We start from the raw sequence: 22,888 nt of genomic DNA, 5'->3' as shown, positions 1-22,888 counted from the left end.
CAGAAATCCTCTCACCTTTTTCTTCGTGGTGGGAACTGGGAAGGACTGGATTCCCTCCATCTTTCCAACTTGAGGCTTTATCTTTCCAAAGCCAATGACAAAGCCCAAGTACTCCACTTCCCTCTGGGCTATGGTACACTTTTTAGGGTTAATCGTCAGCCCAGCCAGTCGGATGCAGTGTAGCACCTCCTGTAGATGAGTCACATGCTCCTCCCAAGACTTGCTATACACCACAACGTCATCCAAATATGCCGCAGAAAATGCTGACACATCTCTCAGTACATGATCCATCAAACGTTGAAATGTTGCTGGTGCACCCTGAAGCCCAAATGGCATGACTTTAAATTGGTACATACCAAAAGGTGTTTTAAACCCGGTCAGCTCTCTCGCCTCTGGTGCCAAAGCCACTTGCCAGTATCCTTTGCACAGATCCAGAGTCGTGATGAAGTTTGCTGAACCAACTCTCTCCAATAGGTCATCAACCCTGGGCATTGGGTAAGGATCAAAGTTGGACATGGCATTTAAATACCTGAAATCAATACAGAACCTCAGGGAGCCATCTTTCTTTGGGACCAGCACAATTGGGCTGCACCACTCACTAGTGGACTCCTCAATTATTCCCAAATCCATCATCAGTTTTAGTTCTTTTTCCAACACTGGCACCAACCGCTCTGGGATACGATAACTCCTTTGACGGCTTGGTGCATCCTCCTTCAGTCGAATCTTGTGTTGAACCAGTGATGTGAATCCTGGAGTTTCTCGAAAGAGCTGAGGATCCAAGAGAGGTTTTATGGTGCCCTGCTCCATTAGGGACAAATGAGACAGGTCAACTGAAGCACAATCTGACGTGCTAGTTGGGAAAAATTTCTCAGTCACCTCCCCATCCTTAACTGCACGCACAAATAACCCTTGGTGCACAGGCTCCTGTTGGCTATGAAACTCCTTTAACAGGTTGACATGAAATGTCTGATACTTCTTAGCTCTTTCTGGCATGTACAGTTCATAAACGACTTTACTCACTTGTCTAGTGATCTCATATGGTCCATGCCATTGTGTCAGCAGCTTGTTGTCACTGGTAGGAAGTAGTAACAGTACCTTCTGTCCCGGAAAGAAAACCCGGTCTCTGGCCTTCTGGTCATACCAGGTCTTTTGGTGTAGTTGAGCTGCTCTCATGTTATCCTGTGCAAATGATGCCATCTCCTGCAATCTCTCTCTCATATTGATGACATATGCTGCAATATTTTCACCGTCTGACTTGGGGTCTTCCCAGCAGTCCTTCAGCAGATCCAGTGGGCCTCTCACTTGACGCCCATACAAAAGTTCAAAGGGTGAAAAGCCTGTGGAAACCTGTGGAACCTCCCGATAAGCAAATAACAGGTAGGGAAGCCATTGGTCCCAGTCGGTACCGGTGTCAGAAACAAACTTGCGTAGCATATTTTTGAGAGTCTGATTATATCTCTCCACTAGCCCGTCCGTTTGGGGGTGATAAGGGGTGGTCTTAAGTCCCTTAATCCCTAACAACTTGTAAACCTGCTGCAATAATTTGGACAAAAAATTTGTCCCACAATCTGTAAGAATTTCTCTCGGCATTCCTACTCTAGAAAAAAGCTGCAGGAGACAGTTAGCGACATGACGTGCTTTAATGGACTTGAGTGGAAAGGCCTCAGGGTACCGAGTAGCATAGTCACATACTACCAATATGTAACGATGACCTGCAGAACTCCTTTCTAATGGGCCCACAATATCCATGCCTAGCCTTTCAAAAGGTGTTTCAATGATTGGCAGTGGCTGTAGCTGGGCTCGCGCCACGCCCTTGCTTGAAGTCAACTGACACTTTTCACAGGAGCTACAAAACTTAGAAATCTGAGTATACATTCCTGGCCAACTAAAACGCCTGCTGATTCTACTCAGTGTCTTGTGAAAAGCCATATGACCTGCCCAGGGAATTGAATGTCCCAGCTCCATAACTTTAAGTCTAAATTGCTGTGGGAGGGCTAAAGCTTCTGACTTTCCCCTCTTCTGATACAAGATGCCCCCTTTAATTACAAAAACAGTGTCTTCCAGGAAGTTTACCTGGCCGTGAGGAGTTCCCTCCACCCCTGTCACCTTTTCAAACCAGGGCTTTAGAGTAGGATCCTCCTTCTGGAGTGCCCCTATATCTGAGGGAATGTCAAAATCAAAGAGGTTGGATGGTTTAGCCAACTGTGCTGTCCCCTCACTACCTGCACCTTTAAACTTATCCCTTCTTTTCTGAGCTCTAGACTTCTTTGTCTTTCCCAGCTCTGCTTCCAGAGATTCACCAAAAAAAGGCAGCTCTTCAAGATCTCCCCTTGCACTTTGTGCTCTTGTTACTACATGACAGTGTTTTAGGTGTCCCCCAGCTAGCCCTTGAGTTTTATCCACTGAAATCTGCGAGTTTGTGTCACTGAACCCTTGGGTATCATACTCTAACTGGTGTAGAAGGTCAAAGAGTGTGGGGATATCATTTCCAAGAATAACTGAATATGGTAAAAAGGGAACTACAGCTACCTGTACCAGGTATGTTTGACCTCCCACTGTCAAATACACCTCAGCTGTAGGATAAACGTGTTCATCTCCATGTACACAACTTATTTTAGCCCCCACCCCACTAAGTTTCTCTTCTGAGATCAAACTCTTATGCACCAGAGACTGGAAGCACCCAGAATCAAGTAAAGCTTCTTCCTTCTGTCCATTAATCAGAACTGGAACAGTGCAAACTTTCTTTTCTGCCATCTCTCCAGCTGGTCTTGGAACTGAACACAAAAGTGAGGGCTTTGATTTAAGGATAGGGCAAAAGTGTTGTGTATGGCCAAAATTATTACAGTTATAACATCTTACATCTTGGACTGAGGATTTGGAAAATGACTTCTTAACATTCTGTCTTTGGGAAGGGAGATGCCTTAAACTTGAAATATTTCTAGGCTGAACTTGACCAGAGCCCTGTTCACCCCCAGTGGACTTACTTGGTTGGGCATAGTGGGTCTCTCGGCCAAAGTAGGTGCTCTTGCTCCCCTTCCTGGCGGATGTGAAGACCTCTGCAAGGCTGGCTGCTTCTTTTGCCGTCTTCGGGTCACGCTCACGTATCCAAATCTCCAATTCTGGATTAACCATTCTCAAAAACTGCTCCAAAATTATCTGCTCAGATATTTCTTGCACAGTAGATTTTTCAGGTTTAACCCATCTTGAAAACAAGTCTTTCAGTCTTACATAAAGTTCACGTGGCGTCTCACCTGGTTCAACCTTCAGGGATCTGAAGCGGCGTCGATACGTGTCAGCAGTGATCTCATACTTGGCTAGAATTGCTTCTTTCACCTTGTCATAGTTCTCAGAGTCTGCAATATCCATGAGAACGTAGGCTGTGCGAGCTTTTCCTGTCAATAGGGGGACGAGGCGAACCGCCCACTCATCTCTGGACCAACGACACACCTGGGCCATCCTCTCGAACGTTGTCAGAAAATGTTCAATGTCGTCCTCCAAGGATAAGGGAATAAACTTTGGCTCCATTGTGGACCTGGAACCATGGGCCACCTGGACGTCACCCCGATCAACTTCATGGACCTCAGATGTGGTGGGGGAAGGTTGTGCTTCTGATAGGTCAGGTTTGTCAAGTATAGAATTTACTTGAAGTTGAATTTGTTGAAATTGGTGTTGCATGCTTTTCCACCTTTGCTCCTGACGAACGAAGTCCTTCTCCAACTTCTGGTCTCTGGCAGCTTGAGAATGCACAAGAGATTTCACCAGCACTGCCAGCTCCTCCAACTTGTCCCCAGGGTTGGTTACTGTCACGGCTTCCAGATCAGTTGAAGCTCCAACTCCATCATCAGGCACCTCCTCTTGGCCTGGCTTTTTTCCACCTCTCGTCATCATTTTCCCACTGCAGCGTGACAAATCCCACTCCTGACACCACTTGTCGGTTCGTGGCCTTTTGAGGCTGGAGTTTCAGCAGGAATGATGACCAAGTGGCAGTATGTGGAAGCAGCAATACATTTATTTGTTGGTAGCAGCATTCACTCTGCCAACCAACTACCAACCAACCAACAACCAACTTGTTTTACAGACACAATCACTGCCTTAAATACCCTCTGCTGATTAAGGGTTAAACCATTCTGCACTAAACAATTTACTATTAACTTTACCTATAAAATACAATATTTACATTATATAAATACACATACACATTCCCACCTATTTTTATAAATATTTTATCTTTTAAACCCACACCTAAAAACCCCTTAAAACAAATGTGCAAAAGTTCCCCCCTGCTTTTCCCATGGTCTCTCCCGGAACCTATAAATGGTGTCTGGACCCCCGGGGAAGCATTTGTCCAAACACCCTGGAGAGGACATAGAAAACAGGTAAGTCACCAACTTCTAATACTTTGTTTAGTCTCACACTTCTCACAGATTCTACACCACCATTTGCTTAAGTTTCCTGACAGTAGACCTTAGCTCTAAACAACAATTCTTCTTTTCACAGAGCCCACACCATTTCCCAATGAGGAGCAGCTGTGCAGAGCCTGAACAAAAGGCTACATGCTAATTATTAAAATATCCAATAAATATTCAATAAATAGTTAAAAACTTCTTGTGTGCAAATGGTTATTTCTGTGCAAAGTCATGCTTAAAGTGCTGTGCAAAACAAAGTGCTAATTAAGGTGCAAGTTTACAGTGCAAAAGTATTCTTAAAGTGCAATACCAGTTACTTCTCCTAAAAACAGTCCCAGTAATGAAGGCCTCTTCATTACACTCTGGAAGATAAAATCAACTAAAGAGTAAATTTAAACAAAATTAAAGGGAAATTACACTAAAATTACTACACCCCTTTGGCCTATGTAAAACACTGCCGATTGGCCTATTGAACTTACTGCTGATTGTACAGTGACATGGCTATCAGTTAACTATCATTTAGCCTAGCACCCTAACCAAAATGCCGCTGATTGGCCTATTCATATTACTGCCTATTGTACAGTGACATGGCTATCATTTAGCCTAGCACCCTAACCAAAATGCCGCTGATTGGCCTATTCATATTACTGCCTATTGTACATAATGTAAATACTGCCTCCTGTCCAATGTAATATTACTGCCTATTGTACATAATGTAAATGCTGCCTCCTGTCCAATGTAATATTACTGCCTATTGTACATAATGTAAACGCTGCCTCCTGTCCAATGTAAAATGCCGCCTATCGTACATAATGCCACCTGGTGACGGTTTAATGATACTACAACCCCTAACTAAAGTTTTAAGCCATTGGGGACCATTTATTTGTGATTTTGGTAAATTTTGAGTTTTTTGGGGGGCTGTACCGGGGTCCTGGTGGGCTTTAAAAATATGGGACCTTGGGCAGATGGGAGACGAGGGATGGGGCTTTCAGGGGATGGCACCCAGATGTCCCTGTGACTTATGGTTAGCCCCCCAGGATTTTTCAAAAATGGCCCTCGAGTGCTGCCTAATGTACAAAAAAAAAAAAACCTCCCCTAATTAGGGTTAGGTACCCATATTCATGTCTAATGCTTATTTTCTCTAACACCTTACATTGAGTAGTTCTGTATGTGTTAATACTTCACTCAAGAAAAAAAAGTTTGATTCAAATGTGTAGGGTCTTTCTATTTATTGTTATCGATGCATACACAGTTTCATACATAAAAACTTTTTGTGCCAATACAATTTTCTAAATTTCAGAATGTGTCAGCCTTTAGTAGTAAATCCTCAAGTCTTTGTACATGAGACCCCATGTTGATTAATTCTGACTGCTTTATGCCGTGTCTAATTCCAGCGAGGAATAAGGTAAATTTTCATAAACGAAGAAAAAATTTTTGGACTTGTAACCATTTCCACACTCTATTGTCTACGCAGCTTCGGTGCACTTCGCTTGCAAGACCCAGAGGCCGAGGAGGCTGCGGTCACTTCCGGCAACTCGTGCCGGAGTAGAGTGAAGCGGAAGCGGCTGAGCCGGCCAAGGAAGTGCGGCTGTCGCGGAGGGCTAGCAGCTAAGCTAAAGGCTAACCCATTTAGATCGTCACTTCCATCCATCTTGCTCTTCAACGTCCGCTCACTGGACAACAAAACGGACCATCTACAACTCGAGCTCTCTGCAAAGAGGGAGTTTAGAGACTGTTGCGCTTTCAACCTGACAGAAACATGGCTTTCATCATCAACACCCGATAGCGCCGTTAGACTGGAGGGGCTAACCACCTTCCGCGCGGATCGTTGTAAACATCGAAGCGGTAAGGCCAGAGGAGGCGGACTCTGCATTTACATCAACAACAACTGGTGTAAAAATGCTAGAATAGTCACAAGCTTTTGCTCTCCGGACATAGAGCTACTGATTATCAGCTGCAGACCCTTTTACCTGCCTAGAGAGTTCACTGTTATCATCACAGCGGTCTATGTCCCTCCAAGCGGTAATACAAAAGAGGCTATGAGCGTTCTCTATCAGAAAATCTCCGAGCTGCAATCTTCACACACAGAGGGTGTTTTCATTATTGCAGGGGATTTTAACCAGGCAAGTATGAAAACTGTTCTACCCCATTTTTACCAACAGGTGGATTTTGCAACTCAGGGAGAGAACACTCTAGACTTAGTCTACACAAACATAAAAGGAGCATTCCGAGCAGCCCCCCGTCCCCACCTGGGCTCGTCAGATCATCTCACTGTGATGCTAACCCCTGCATACAGGCCCCTGCTGATCAGAGCTAAACCCACAGTGAGGCATTTGAGAGCTTGGTCTGAGGGAACAATGGAGGCGCTCCAGGACTGTTTCGAGTGCTCTGACTGGGACATGTTCAAAGCTGCAGCAACTTATGAGGACAAGATTAACATTGATGAGTACGCCATGACTGTGTCAGCCTACATCAGCAAATGCATCGAGGACGTCAGCGCCACCAGGACCATCATCACCCTAGCCAACCAACAACCCTGGATTACTGCGGAGGTCCGTCAAGCGCTAAAAGCACGGAACTCAGCCTTCAAGTCCGGTGACAAGGAGGACAGCGAGAGCCAACCTGAACCATGCCATCAGGCTAGCGAAGCGGAACCAAAGTCAGAAAATCCAGGAGCTTTTCCACGACGCAAGCAACACCAGAAGCATGTGGAAAGTAATACGGGCGATTACAGAATACAACACGCCCTCCCCCCCGGTGGGTGAAGCAGATGCGGACTTCCTAAATGGACTAAACAACTTCTTTGGGAGGTTTGAGGCATTAAACAGCACGCCAGCAGTGAAAGCTGTCCCACACCAGGAGGAGGAGGTGTTCTGCCTTGACACAGCCGATGTGTGGAAGAGTCTAAGGAGAGTCAACCAGCGGAAGGCCCCAGGCCCCGACAACATACCTGGGCGGGTGCTCAAGGAGTGTGCAGGTCAGCTGGCTGGTGTCCTCACAGACATTTTTAACACCTTGCTGGACCAAGCCACAGTGCCAGCATGCTTCAAGTCTGCCTCCATCATTCCGGTGCCAAAGAAACCTCAAGTCACCTCCTACAACAGGGATCATCGGGGCTCCTCTTCCCTCCATTAAAGACATTTCATCGCAGCGCTGTTTGTCCCGAGCACGTAACATCATCGGGAACCCCTCACACCCCCATCACGGACTGTTCTCCCTGCTGCCCTCTGGGAAGAGGTTCCACAGCATCCGCTGCAGGACCACCAGGTTCTGCAAAAGCTTTTTCCCTGCTGCCATCAGACTGTTGAACTGCTGAAGTATAAAATGGACTGTGTACCACACTCGCTAATTTGCACATTTGTAAATCGTATCCTTATCCAGCATTATAAATGCTGCCCAACTTTAGTCTCTAATATCACTGCTGCACTTTATCCGGAAACTTACTCATATTTGTTTACATTTCAACTGTCTACTGTTAAATCACCGCTGCACTTTATCCGGAAACTTACTGCATAAGCTTATTTGTTTACATTGCAACTGTCTACTGTTAAATCACTGCTGCACTTTATCCGGAAATCAATTGTAATTTATCCTGTAAATTACTGCAATTTATTACTGCATTTCAATCCTGTACTGTAGAATTCACAGCAACGTATCCTGTAGAGTTATTGTAATTTTTCTGAGCTGTATGAAAACGAAATTTCGTTCTGTTTGCACTCTGTGCATACAAAATGACAATAAAGAAAGTCTAAGTCTAAGTAAAATGTGCTTTCACATCAGAGGACACAGCACAACTCAAAAGTCTGTAGTAGGAATGTTGGGCCTATTGGTGGTGCTGTGACACTGCCAAAGAAACATGCAAAAAACACCAGGCATGCACCAAGTAGACAACTTGTGAAATAAACACACATACGTGTCAGGGGATCAGATACAGAGAACACGCTGTGTAGAGTGGGCTAATCAGAAAGGAAGAGTCCAAAGATGCTAGTAACAGCCATAACAACACTGGATGGCGCCATGTTTGCTATTGTTTAAAAAAAGATGTAGCTTGCATCTACACTTGGTAAAATTAATCCACCATTTTGAAATTCATTCACTCTGGGATCCGAATTCAAAATTTATTGTTTCAAGTCTCCCAAAACATCGTATCTATGTGGGCGAACAGCTTAAACGACAAAATACCCTTGTGAATACATCTAATTTAGTCTTTGATGTGATGGGTGTTCAAACCTTTCCACATTTAGTCGCCGTTTCAAATTGCACCCTGCTTGTTCTATACAACAATATATATTTGAATTATTACCTTAGTTTGAATCCCATACACCAATAAAGTAAATTAACTTTGAAAGACCAATTTGGGAGCCTTACACCATGGTCAACTGGACGTATTGGACAGTGCTTAGGGCAAGAATTTGACTTTATGGTTTCCACATTTTACAAGCAGAGGACTGGCCCGCAATAAACTCATTCCTGCCCATCCCACACAACAGCAGTACAGAAGAAGTTAAGTTTTCAAGCCTAAAATTAATGCAGCTTACAACTGAAATCACCACTAAGAATCTTGCTGCCACAGAAAGTAACAAGATACCCAGTACGGATTGTAAAACCACAAGGTGTGTGATTGAGAGGAAACAGGATCCTGGGGATCAGCGGGCCTGGTGCAGGACATGCTCTTACATTTCTTCAGGAAGAAGGGCTGTGCTCCCCGATTGGCTCGTTCTCGCTGCTGCTTTTTGAACTTTAGCTCTCTCTCTCTCTGCTGCTCTTGGCTCCGTCTTGCTTGCTCCTGGTTCTCCTGCATAAACATTTAAAATGAAAAAATTAGCACATATAGCACACATAAGCCACAACTGGTAGCTGGTAGCTTACGACAAAGACATAATTATTCAATGAAAAAATCCTCTTATTGGCAGACAAAAGCCTATTTTGATGCTTGTGTTGTGACACGGAACTGCTTTGGAACAAATTTTAGGCAGTGTCAGTGGAACTGTGGCCTTACTTGCCAAACTGCAGTTCATGAAGCTTATAGTTATAGTGTTATTAAGGAGAATAAGAATATACCTAGATTTCTCTTCAGTACAGTTGCCAAACTTACACAAAGTCATAGCTCTGTTGATCCATCCATTCCCTTAGCTCTTAGCAGTAATGATTTTATGGGATTCTTCATAAATAAAATTGATTCCAATCAAAATAAAATAATTGGCATCCTCCCAAACATGATTACCTCATCCTCAGCAAGTGAGGCAGTGTTGGAGGAATCTTTAGAACCTGTGCAGTGTCTGAACTGTTTAGAAGCAGTAGAGCTTTCTGAGCCATCTAAAAATTTAGCTTCATCTAAACCTTCTACCTGTATGTTAGACCCAATCCCAACCAAGTTGTTTAAGGAGGTATTCGCTCTGATCAGTGGCCCTATTTTAGACACGATTAATCTATCCTTGGTAAATGGATATGTACCACAGGCTTTTAAAGTAGCTGTTATTAAACCTTTACTTAAGAAACCATCTCTTGATCAAGATGAGTTAGTAAATTACAGACCTATATCGAGGCGGACCGACTTGCGGAGGGGGGGGCTGGACGACACGTTTTCCGCGGAGCGACTCGCAGAAAGGGGGGTGGACGACACGTTTTCTGCGGACCGACTCGCGTAGCGGGGGGGGGGGGGTGGACGACACGTTTTCCGCGGACCGACTCGCGGAGCAGGGGGAGGGGGGGGACGACGACACGTTTTCCGCGGACAGACTCGCGGTGCGGGGGTATCCATGTGTTTTTTCCATGCCATTCACGCACGCGCACTTTTGCGCGTGTTAACGTCACTTTTTTTTTTTTTTTTTGGAATGTTGCCGTGGCGGTAGCGTGACTTTGGCGTGGCGGCCGCCACGCAAAGATAGCGCTGCGGGAAACCCTGATATCTAATCTTTTTCTTATCTAAAATTCTTGAGAAAGTAGTTGCTAATCAACTTTGTGAACATTTATAAAGTAATGATCTACTTGAGGAGTTTCAGTCAGGCTTTAGAGCTCATCATAGCACTGAAACAGCTGTGGTGAAGGTCACTAATGACATTCTCATGGCCTCAGATAATGGACTTGTGTCTATACTTGTCCTGTTAGATCTCAGTGCTGCATTTGACACAGTTGATCACAATATTCTCCTACAAAGACTTGAGCATACTGTAGGGATTAAGGGGAAAGCATTAGGCTGGTTTAAATCTTATCTGTCGGACAGATTCCAGTTTGTTCATGTTAATAATAAATCTTCCTCAAACTCTATGGCCACCTGTGGAGTACCACGGGGTTCAGTCCTTGGACCAATTCTCTTTACTATATATATATATAGTAGCCTATGCCTATCACAGCACAACTATAGAGGTAGCTCAGGGTAACATGAGCCACTCTAACTATAAGCTTTGTCAAAAAGGAAAGTTTTAAGATTAGTCTTAAAAATAGACAGGGTGTCTGCTTCACGGACCAAAACTGGGAGTTGGTTCCACAGGAGAGGAGCCTGATAGCTAAAGGATCTGTCTCCCATTCTACTTTTAGAGACTCTAGGAACCACCAGCAGATCTGCAGTCTGAGAGCGAAGTGCTCTATTAGGAACATACGGGGTAATCAGAGCTCTGATTGCCCCGTATGAAGAGGGCTGAACCAGAAGAAGAGGGCTTTCTACTCAGGGGACAGAGAGGAGCAGCGTAGAGTCCAGCGGGAGCTTCAGTGGAAGATCAGGGCAGCAAAGAAGGATTATGGGAAGAAGATGGAGGAGCAGCTGGCACAGAACAACGTCAGGGATGTGTGGAGAGGTCTGAAGAACATCTCCGGCTTCGGGCAGAGGACCAGCAGGGCTGCAGATGGAGACACCAAGTCTGCAGATGAGTTGAACTCATTCTTCACTCGGTTTGACTCCCCCCACACTGGCCCCCTCCTTGCCCTCAACTCTCCACATGTCTCCAACCACCAGCGCTCCAGAGACCTACCATCCCCCCCACCGCCACTCCGATCAACGACTGACCCATCCACACCTTCAGCCCTACCTTCCTCCCCCCCTCACAGTCACACCAATGCAGGTGAGAGGACAGCTGACGAGGCTGAAACAAAGGAAAGCCTCAGGACCGGACGGAATCACCCCCAGGCTGCTGAGGACCTGTGCAGATGAGCTCTGTGAGGTCCTCAGCTACATCTACAACCTGAGCCTCAGCCTGGGGGTGGTGCCCACCCTGTGGAAGACCTCCTGTGTGGTACTGGTTCCCAAAACGCCGCACGCCAGGGAACCGGCCGACTTCAGACCAGTCTCCCTGACCTCCCACCTGATGAAGACCATGGAGCGCCTCATCCTAGCTCACCTGCGCACTGTGGTGAGCCCCACCCTGGACCCGCTGCAGTTTGCCTACCAGCCCAACATCGGAGTAGAGGATGCCATCATCTACCTGCTGCAGCGGGCGCTCACCCACCTGGAGACCACCGGGAGCGCTGTGAGAGTCATGTTCTTTGACTTCTTCAGCGCTTTCAACACCATCAGACCGGTGCTACTGAGGGGGAAGCTGGAGGACGCTGGGGTAGACAAACATCTGGCTGACTGGACCATGGACTACCTCACTGACCGCCCTCAGTACGTGCGGCTGCACGGCTGTCAGTCAGAGGTGGCACTCTGCAGCACCCCTAGGGCACCGTCCTGTCTCCGTTTCTCTTCACCCTCTACACCTCGGACTTCACCTACAACACGGACAGCTGCCACCTTCAGAAGTTCTCTGATGACTCGGCCATTGTGGGCTGTGTGTCTGAGGGGAACGAGCTGGAGTACCGGTCGGTCATCATGGACTTTGTGGACTGGTGTGAGAAGAACCATCTGTGCTTAAACACCAGTAAGACCAAGGAGATGGTGATCGACTTCAGGAGAAGACCCCCACCTCACTCACCTGTGAACATCCAGGGGCAGGACATAGAAACTGTGGAGAGTTTCAAATACCTGGGTGTTCACGTCAACAATAAGCTGGACTGGACTCACAACACCGACGCCCTGTATAAGAAGGGCCAGAGCCGGCTCCACCTCCTCAGGAGGCTGAGGTCCTTTGGAGTGAGCCGGCCTCTGCTAAAAACTTTTTATGACTCTGTGGTGGCCTCAGCCCTCCTCTACGCTGTCGTCTGCTGGGCTCCTGGCAGTGCAGAGCGGGACAGAAAGAGACTGAACAAGCTGGTGAGGAAGGCCACTTCTGTCCTGGGCTGCACTCTGGACTCTGTGGAGGAAGTGGCTGAGAGGAGGGTGTTGTCCAAGTTCACATCCATCATGGACAACACCTTCCACCCCCTGCACCAGACTGTAGAGGAGCTGAGCAGCTCCTTCAGTGCAAGACTTAGACATCCTGTCTGTAAAAAGGAGCGCTACCGCAGGTCATTTATTCCTGCTGCTATAAGATTTTACAATGCTGCACTGTAACTGCAACTGTGACCATAACTGTAACAATTAATGTGCAATAACCAAGGTGCAATAATCTATTTAATACACTGTCCTACAACCCGTGCAATAATCCTGATGTAGTGACTTCTGCTGCTATCATCACCTGAACATAAGTCAGCCCACATGTATGTATGTATGTATGTATGTATGTACAAATGTATACAATGTATATGCACATACATACGCGTAGGTGCGTATGTAAGTAGGCGCATAGATATATGTATACATTTGAGTATATAGATATGTTTATATATATATATATATATATATATATATATATATATATATATATATATATATATATATATATATATATATATAGACCACTAAGAATGTAAATGAGACATCATATGCCCATTCCTATTTCCTTTTTTGTATTTTTTGGTATTCTTTCTGATCCATTGTATATATGAAGATTCACTGTATATAATTGAATGCACCTTCCCTACTCTGCACCTTCTTGTATGAGCCGATGTGACGAGTGAATTTCTCCATTGTGAGATCAATAAAGACCATCTTATCTTATCTTATATGATGTAGCTTGATTATTAAGGGCTACGTTAGAAGGAGAATTTTAAATTCTATTCTTGATTTAACAGGGAGCCAATGAAGGGAAGCTAAAATTGGAGAAATATGATCCCTCTTGTTGACTTTCATCAGAACTCTTTCCGCAGCATTTTGGATCAGCTGAAGACTTCCAACTGCATTTTGTGGACTTCCTGATAGTAAAGAATTACAATAGTCCAGCCTTGAAGTAACAAATGCATGGACTAGTTTTTCAGCATCACCCCTGGACAGAATGTTTCTAATTTTGCCGATATTTCTGAGGTGAAAAAAGGAAACTCTGGAAACCTGTTTAATATGGGATTTAAATGACATGTCTTGGTCGAAAACAACACCAAGATTTTTAACTTTATTACCAGAGGCCAAGTCAATGCCATCCAGATTAAGTGATTGATTAAGAACTTTATTTTTTGAGGACTCTGGCCCAAAGATTACAACTTCCGTCTTGTCAGAATTTAAATGCAGGAAATTTAAAGTCATCAAGCTTTTGATGTCATCAAGACATGACTGAAGTCGAAGTAACTGATTGGATTCATCAGGATTTATGGATAAATATAGCTGAGTGTCATCAGCATAACAGTGGAAATTAATCCCATGCTGTCTTATAATTTTGCCAATCGGAAGCATATATATAGTAAATAGAATTGGTCCAAGGACTGAACCCTGTGGTACTCCACAAGTGACCCTAGAGTTTGAGGAAGATTTATTATTAACATGAACAAACTGGAATCTGTCCGACAGATAAGATTTAAACCAGCCTAATGTTTTCCCCTTAATCCCTACAGTATGCTCAAGTCTTTGTAGGAGAATATTGTGATCAACTGTATCAAATGCAGCACTGAGATCTAACAGGACAAGTATAGACACAAATCCATTATCTGAGTCCATGAGAATGTCATTAGTGACCTTTACCAGAGCTGTTTCAGTGCTATGATGAGCTCTAAAGCCTGACTGAAACTCCTCAAGTAGATCATTACTTTATAAATGTTCACAAAGTTGATTAGCAACTACTTTCTCAAGAATTTTAGATAAGAAAAAGATTAGATATAGGTCTGTAATTTACTAACTCATCTTGATCAAGAGATGGTTTCTTAAGTAAAGGTTTAATAACAGCTACTTTAAAAGCCTGTGGTACATATCCATTTACCAAGGATAGATTAATCATGTCTAAAATAGGGCCACTGATCAGAGCGAATACCTCCTTAAACAACTTGGTTGGGATCGGGTCTAACATACAGGTAGAAGGTTTAGATGAAGCTAAATTTTTAGATGGCTCAGAAAGCTCTACTGCTTCTAAACAGTTCAGACACTGCACAGGTTCTAAAGATTCCTCCAACACTGCCTCACTTGCTGAGGATGAGGTAATCATGTTTGGGAGGATGCCAATTATTTTATTTTGATTGGAATCAATTTTATTTATGAAGAATCCCTTAAAATCATTACTGCTAAGAGCTAAGGGAATGGATGGATCAACAGAGCTATGACTCTGTGTAAGTTTGGCAACTGTACTGAAGAGAAATCTAGGATTATTCTCCTCAAGTAATGATGAAACATATGCTGCTCTAACTCTGCGAAGGGTCTTGTTATACAACAATAGACTGCCCCTCCAGATTAGGTAGGATTCCTCTTGGTGTGTAGAGCGCCATTTTCTCTCCAATTTCCTAACATTGTGCTTCAAGGAACGCAGCTCTGAATTAAACCAAGGAGCAAGCTTCCTGTGAATAATCACCTTCTTTTTCAAGGGAGCTACATTGTCTAATGCAGAACGCAATGACGAAGTCATACCGTTTACAAAGACATCTATTTGTGAATTGGAAGAAACAACATTGCTGCTATCTGCAGGGTATTTCTGCAATACCGACGATATTAAGAGGGGGACAGACTTTTTAAAGTTTGATGCAGCATTGTCCGATAAAGATCTACTATAATGGAACCCTCTTTTGGGGGTGGAGAATTCAGTTAGATTAAACTAAAATGTTATTAAAAAATGATCAGATAGGACAGGGATGTGAGGAAGTACTGTTAATTCTTCACAATCAATGCCATATGTCAGCACAAGGTCTAAAGTATGGAGCCAAGAGTGCGTCGGTTTATGCACATTTTGAGCAAAACCAATTGAATCTAGGATAGTTTTAAATCACCCACTATAATAACCTTGTCAGTGTTTATCACCAAATCAGATAAGAAGTCTGACAACTGGTCCAAAAACTGAGAGTAAGGGCCTGGTGGACGATACAAAACAACAAACAGAAGAGGTTTTATTGCTTTGCAGTTTGGATGAGGGAAACTGAGGGTTAAATGTTCAAAAGAACTGTAGTTATTAATTGGCCGGGGACTATTTAATAAATCAGACTGAAAGATGGTTGCTACTCCTCCTCCTCTTCCCACAGATCTGGGAATGTGGAAATTTGAATAATTGGAGGGAGTTGACTCATTTATACTAACGTAGTCCTCTTGTAGCCAGGTTTCTGTGAGACAAAATAAATCAATCTGTTTATCAGAAATCAATTCATTAACTAACAAAGTCTTTGGAGGGAGAGACCTTATATTTAATAGACCACATTTAATTGTTTTATTTTTAGGTTCAAGGTGAACCGTATTGATTTTTATTAGGTTTTTATGATTTGTTCCTTTTAGATAAGTTTTTGATCTGTTAAGTTTTGGCTGTGGGAAAGACACCGTCTCAATAGGATAATGGATGGGTAACAGTACAGAAGCTGCAGAGAGGTGTGTTAAACTACGGCTCTGCTTCCTGGTCTGGACCCTGGGTTGTCAGCATTTAGGAGAACTAATAAATCCGGCCAGATTTCTAGAAAGAAGAGCCGCACCATCCAAAGTAGGATGGATGCCGTCTCTCCGGATCAGACCAGGTTTTCCCCAGAAAGTTCGCCAGTTATCAATGTAGCCCACGTCGTTTTCAGGACACCACCTAGACAACCAGCGGTTGAATGATGACATGCGGCTAAACATGTCATCACTGGTCAGATCAGGCAGGGGACCAGAGAAAATTACGGAGTCCGACATTGCTTTAGCAAACTCACACCCCGAAGCAACACCAACTTTCAGTTAACCAAGCCAAGACGACCGTTTACACACCACACTATCCCGGTTCCTTGGTTGCTCCTTGCCTGCTAGTGGCGATCTGCGGTACTACCGCTCTCTGGGATTGAAGGCGGAAGCAGCAAAACAAAACGGCGCCGCCCGTAACATTCAGGATGTTATGATTGATATTGTGATATTTCGGTGTTTGCGGAGAGTCAGGGGAAGAAGGCAAGCATTGGTGAATTTACTTGAGTCGGCTTTTGGGAAGTGGATAAGACAAACAAACGTCTAATAAGGATTTACAGACACAGGAAACGACAGACACTAAGGTTCATCACGCTGCTAAGCAGAAATATCACTGGAAATCGTGTGGCATGGTAAGGAAGCTGGTATTATTATGAATGTCTGAAATTTGTCTGAATGGACTGTGAATCGGGACGTGCAGCCAGACACGGCGGAAAAAACGCAGACAGTCAGCTGACTGTAAGAGGATGACGCGGTCTGCTCATGCGCTCTTTATCAGAAAACCGGGCCAGGAAAAAAAAACAGGCCGAGACCTACTCAGGAACTGCTCTGCAATTAGCACGGTCCGGTTATGTTTAGCGTGGTCCAGTTCCGTCTGCTGACCATTTACACACAAGAGTTATCTCGGTTACCGAGCTCAAACGTTCTCTTGCTAACAGCATTATAAAGTCATGAGTTACTTCTTCAATGACATGTTCCTCACAAAGGTGATGCTGTTCTGCTGTGTACTTTTAACAAAGTACATTCATAAAAATGCCTGTTCATAAAATATCCATTCAAATATTTCCATCTTACAGGCTACTTTTATCATAAACGATTGTTTTCAACAGCGGACAAACTAAACTAAACAGACGCCAATGTCAAACTGAACTCACGTCAACAGGAGACATCAACTGAAATAATAATAATAAAGATAACCTGAATTTAACAGAACGTCAACACATTCCATATTCCGATTTACTTTTTAGGCTACTTATACACAATTTAAACCTATTGCTATTTTAACAACCAAGCATTTTATTATTATCCCTTATCTGATGTTTGGCACTTTGTTTTACCTTTTGTTAAAGTGCTCTTTAAATAATGATAACAATGATGATGATTATGATCAGAATAAACTTTTGCATCACCTCCCAGAAGCTGTAAAGAAAAGAGACAGAAATATGTTTCACACCTCACTTAGTAACTAATATTTTAGTCTAAATATTTTAGGCTAAAATATTAAACTTTTTATTTGTTTTTCTTTTTTTTCCTTCAATCCCACCGTAATGTTTAGTAATTTCTGCCAAAGGCTGCAGCATTTTGATTTAATCCATCTGAATGCAGTATTTGCAAGCCCTACTCTGATTGGATGGAAAAAACCTGTCTGCCGAGTGAGCGGTCGAAGCGCACAGCTGTTGTTGAGCGTTGAATGAGCAGGTGCGCGCGAGCTGAGATGGAAATGAGCGCGAGGACAGGGTGTTTTTCAGAGTTGAGCGTGCGCCAGACCGGTTTTGAGCGTTGAGAGTTGTCTCACTGCGCGCTTGATTGGTTCCTGCGCGCTCAAACAGAAGGCAAAAATATCGCTACATTTCACAGAGCTGAGCGGCAGTGCTGTCTTCTTCTGTCTTCTTCTCTGTCTTCTCGCACCTCCCCTGTGACTCTTTGGCGCCCCCCAAGGGAGGCGCGCCTCACCTATTGAAAACCCCTGGTCTAGACAGTTTGATCTAGACAGTTAAACATTAAGATATAAAGTACAATGCTTAATCTGTGACGATGAAACCGTGCAGTCGGGCACCTCATTATGCACTTGAAGTAAGATGGGACAAAACGCAAGAGGCACAATGTGCCTCCAAGACTAAAACCCCCTGTCTTAGGAGGAAGCATGTTTATTAGTATTGCACATTACAGCAACAAGACAGAGGTAATGGGACTATTCTTAAATGCAAAAGCTTACAATCCAAATTGGAAATAAATATACTGCAACTGAGAAAAAAAAATTAAATCAAGCTAGCAATACAGAACACACAACAGCTTAAAGTAATCAGAGGGACGTTGCGGTTTAATTGCTGTAATGCAGATAAAGATTTTCCTAATAGTTATTAAAAATGGTATGAATAACTTGCCATTTTTAATAAAACTTGAGACCGGAAAAGAAGTTGGTTTGAATTTAAATTCTCTTTACACTGCTTTATTATCTTCAGAGGCCAGTCTAATTTCCTATTAAAAGTACATTTACTGGCTGACTAAAAAAATAGTTTAAATCAAAATAGGTCAGGGATATGGATAATATTTGGCTTAAGTGTATTCAAGCATTATTTATTTTCATTTAAATATTATAGCTTAGAGTTAATGAAAACCCAGAGTAAAATTTTTCTGAAGTTGAAATAATATATATGACCAATTCAAAAAGTCAATGCGATGTGACATGGAGGCAATCAGCATGCAGTTCTATCAAGGTGTTAGAATGAGCAGTTAGGTGCTGGATTTACTTTAATTTACTTGTAGAAAACATAGTAGAAAAGCATAAGCAGATGACATGGCTCCAATAGTCATCACTGATTGTGAAAATATCACACTGTACTTTGTGCAACATAGATTCTGTGCCTCTCTTCCTTCCTGACTCTGCAACTTTAATTCCCAAAGAAACAAAATACTAAATTAACTTTTACCTGAAAGAAGAACTTTAGACCACAGAGAAACAACCCCATCCTTTTTTTTCTCTGTATTCAAAGGAAAATTTGTCTGACGCCGTCTTTGGTTCAGAAGTTATTTCCAACAAGCCAAGTGTCTGTTGTAGCCAATGTATTTCTATGTCTGTGTGGGGGTTCTAGAATTTCTGACTACTAGTGGGCCACAAGCCATGATGGCTGGGGATTAGTGGGTAGGCTACTGATTTTGTGGCTCACTCCACAAATATAATTATTTATTAGGGCTGACAGTTTTAACGCGTCATCTTTGTTAGACTATAACAAAGACAATTTTTTTTGTTGCCCGTTAATCGCACGTCAAAACAAACACACCATTCCTTATGTTTTTTTCCCCACTGCGCTCTCCGGACTGTGTTTCTTTTACCCTCAGCGTTTTCCGTAGTTCCCAGAATGCTAGAGACTGTTAGCCTCGTGAGACCATCCTGATCTCGCGAGCTTTCAAGGTTTCACTCGCAGATCAGTCTGGCTACTCTCCGTTAAAGAAAATTTGGAGCCGTTCACCAAACGAACGTCCAATCAGCGTTGGCTTTGAGGCGGGTTGAGGTGTGACGCAACGAGGAGCGCGACAGTTCAGTCTAAAGAACATGGCGGCTTCAGCCGATGAAACTAGTGTTAGCGTGGCTATCGAGCAAGTTTTATCGGAATTACAGAGTATTTCTTTGCTGAGCTAACGAGCCTTTACCTGCAGCAGCAAGAGTAGCTTGGCTTGTGGTTGTGTTTTCGTCGTCGCTCGTAAGCGACGACGAAGCATGTTGACGAGTACGTCATATGCTTCGTTGATCTGATTGGTTTATTTGGCCCGTCTATCACCAACATAGGCCAATCAGCTAACCAGCATTTTCGCCCCTTCCCAAAATTACTTCAACGGAAGGTTTCCAGATGGATATGCGAAGCAAATCTATCTGGCGGCGTCAGGTTAAGAGACTGTAGCAAAACAGACCCGCGTTCACTGTTGCCAAAGTGCTTATTTCATGTGACTTTGGGCTTCCTTTTTACAAAAAAAATGTCACATCATTGATCTCACAATAAAGAAATTCAGTTCTGCATTTTTACCCATCCACTTGGGGAGCTGTGAGCTGCAACTGTGCGGCATCCTGTGCAGACATCCATCTTTTGTGGTAAATAAGTTCAATTCTGCAGTTTTGAGATGAATTCTTTTAAGGTCGGTCATTCTAACCCCATACTGTTTGCTATCATCTACTGCCCACCCAAATACAACAAAGAATTTATCAGTGACTTTTCTGAATTTCTGTCCGGGTTTTTGACCGGATATGACCACATCATTATTTCAACATACACATTTGTTACCCAGATATACCTCTGTCTGGGTATATCTTAGTATATCTGGGATGTTTCAAATCTGTACCCAGACCTGGATGGACTGAGTAAATCAGATAATTCGTTATAAACAGACCAGTCGAAAGGCTTGTATCCTATGGTGCAGGTCGCAAATCCTAATGTAAGAGCTCAGCAGCCTCAAACAATCCCAGTTTTCCGTCCGTGCTCGTTAGAGGAAACCAGAAAGACTGTAGAAGGTTTCTTTTCTCCACAGGAAGATCCAGAAATATGGACCCAAGACATGGGGGAAATTTATAACTCATATGGTTTAAATGAAAATGAGTTCGGACAAGCCTTACAGTCGTCAGTGGGAAAACATTGGGAAAAAGTAAGGGCGAATTATACAGGCAGAACCCCACAAGGCGGAATATTTGAACATCAAGCGCAACAAAGGCAGAAATGGACAGCCCTAGCAAAAGCAGCATGTACAGTTTTCCGCAGGAGAGCGGATTATGGACATTTGGGGTCCATAGGGGAAGACGTAGACAAGTTCAAAATACGTTTTGAAAAAGAATATAGGTTTCACAGCGGCATCCCTCCCGCTGACGGAGATGAAACACCATATCAGCAACAGCTAAAAAAATGTTGATGGGAGGTTTCCAGTCATATATCTCCGCGTGGGTTAGAAAACATTTAGCTACACTGGCAACGTCTAATGTAACCACAGTTCTGTAATATGCGCGTCAAAAAAGAGAAACACGTAAAAAAGGGAGGTGGTGCGTCTGGCGGTCCTAGCGACCGAGGGGGCTTTCAGCCCAAATAAAAATAAATAAATAAAAAATGGATGGAAGATGCAGGAATAATTGGACCATGCCCAGTGGGTGCAGAAACAAGTACAGTTACAGGCCATGTTATCTCAGAAGAAGGTAAAAAGATAAAGGAAGAAAAAACTCTATCAGACTACATGAGAGAAATGTTGCAGTCTAAAGAAGTGTCCAATGCAAATTTACTGCCAGGAGAACCTTTTTCTCCACAGGAACCACAAGCAGTGAGACCTGGAGACTGGGTGTTAACTGGGTGAGCCAAACGTGGGAAGGACCATTCCAAGTGCTCCTGATGACACCAACAGCTGTAAAGTCCTGGATTCACCTCATCCACTGTAAGTTACAGAGAGTGTTAAATACCTAGGTTGGAACAGTGGGGAAGTCCAACAACAAATGGGTTTGGTTTTTTTGAGCCACTCGTCTCAACGTCGGTAAAGAAATCAACTGATCCCTGTTGTTTAGAGTCCTGGGTAAAACTTAAAATCTCTGTTAACCTAGCAAAAATGGGGTTCCCATGGAGATGGGGCTTCCTTTGCGTTGTGGCTGTTGCGTACATTATCTGTTTGAGTCCAGATCCGCTGAGTGAGAGAGGAAAGAGGTTCATCCACTCCACTGCCATGAAGATTTGGCTGGGAAATCTCCCAGACCATCACCCAGACAACTTGTGGCAGATGTATGTGACGATGTTGGCTGAAGAGAATAACATGAGTAACTGCTACGTATGCTCTGCGATGCCCAAATCCACCAGACAACCCACCCTGTATGCTAAGAGCATGCCGGCAGGAGAAGGAACGTGTTTCCTGAGGACTGCCCTCGTACCTGTGTTTGCACCTGGCTACATAAAAAAAAAGAAAATTGCACGGCTCATTGAATGGATCATACTGTGATGTGAAGTTATTTTCCACCTGCAACACCACCACCCGGATCTTCCCTTTCACCGAGAAAGTCAGAAACTATATGTAGGAAGCCTGAAGGCCCAGGTGCATCGCTGTGATAAACATCCGGTGTGCATACAGTCACCCATCAAACCTGGCTGCAAGGCAAGGCAAATTTATTTATATAGCACAATCCAGTACACAGACAATGCAAAGTGCTTACATGATTAAAATACAGGAGATTAAGCAGAAAAAAGCAAGTAGGAAAAAGCAGTTGGATTATATAAAAAAACAAATAATTGCATTCGACTAACTAGTGCAGTCGAATGCAGTCCTAAAGAAATGTGTTTTTACTCTTGATTTAAAAGGAACTTAGGCTTTCAGCATTTTTACAGTTTTCTGGAAGTTTGTTTCTAGATAAGTGGGGCATAGGAACTAAATGCTGCTTCTCCGTGTTTAGTTCTGGTTCTAGGTATGCAGAGTAGGCTGGAGCCAGAAAACCTGAGTGGTCTCGGGGTTGATACACTGATAACAAGTCTGTGATGTATTTAGGTGCTAAGCCATTCAGGGGTTTATAGACTAACAGAAGGATTTTAAAGTCTATCCTCTGAGATACAGGGAGCCAGTGTAAGGCTGCAAGAAACTGGGCCAGGTACAGGGGTGCCAGGCTAACCTCACTGATCTGTTTCCAAATTCCACGTTAACCCGGGACTACGTAGTGTGGGCATCTATACCTACA

At 43.6% G+C, this 22,888-nt stretch overlaps 1 protein-coding gene across 1 annotated transcript in view; it reads right to left on the bottom strand.

Moving 5' to 3' along the window:
• The window catches only part of rrp36 (ribosomal RNA processing 36), a 78,751-nt gene that overhangs the window by 10,080 nt on the left and 45,783 nt on the right, over nucleotides 1-22,888 (bottom strand). Inside the window, exon 6 of the mRNA XM_036134224.1 lies at nucleotides 9,084-9,201. Coding sequence (XP_035990117.1) covers nucleotides 9,084-9,201 — 118 coding nt within the window. The remainder of the gene's footprint in view (nucleotides 1-9,083; nucleotides 9,202-22,888) is intronic.

This window comes from Fundulus heteroclitus, unplaced genomic scaffold (assembly GCF_011125445.2).
Source record: "Fundulus heteroclitus isolate FHET01 unplaced genomic scaffold, MU-UCD_Fhet_4.1 scaffold_77, whole genome shotgun sequence".
Lineage (NCBI taxonomy): Eukaryota > Metazoa > Chordata > Actinopteri > Cyprinodontiformes > Fundulidae > Fundulus > Fundulus heteroclitus.
This window is presented reverse-complemented; position numbering and strand designations above follow the sequence as displayed.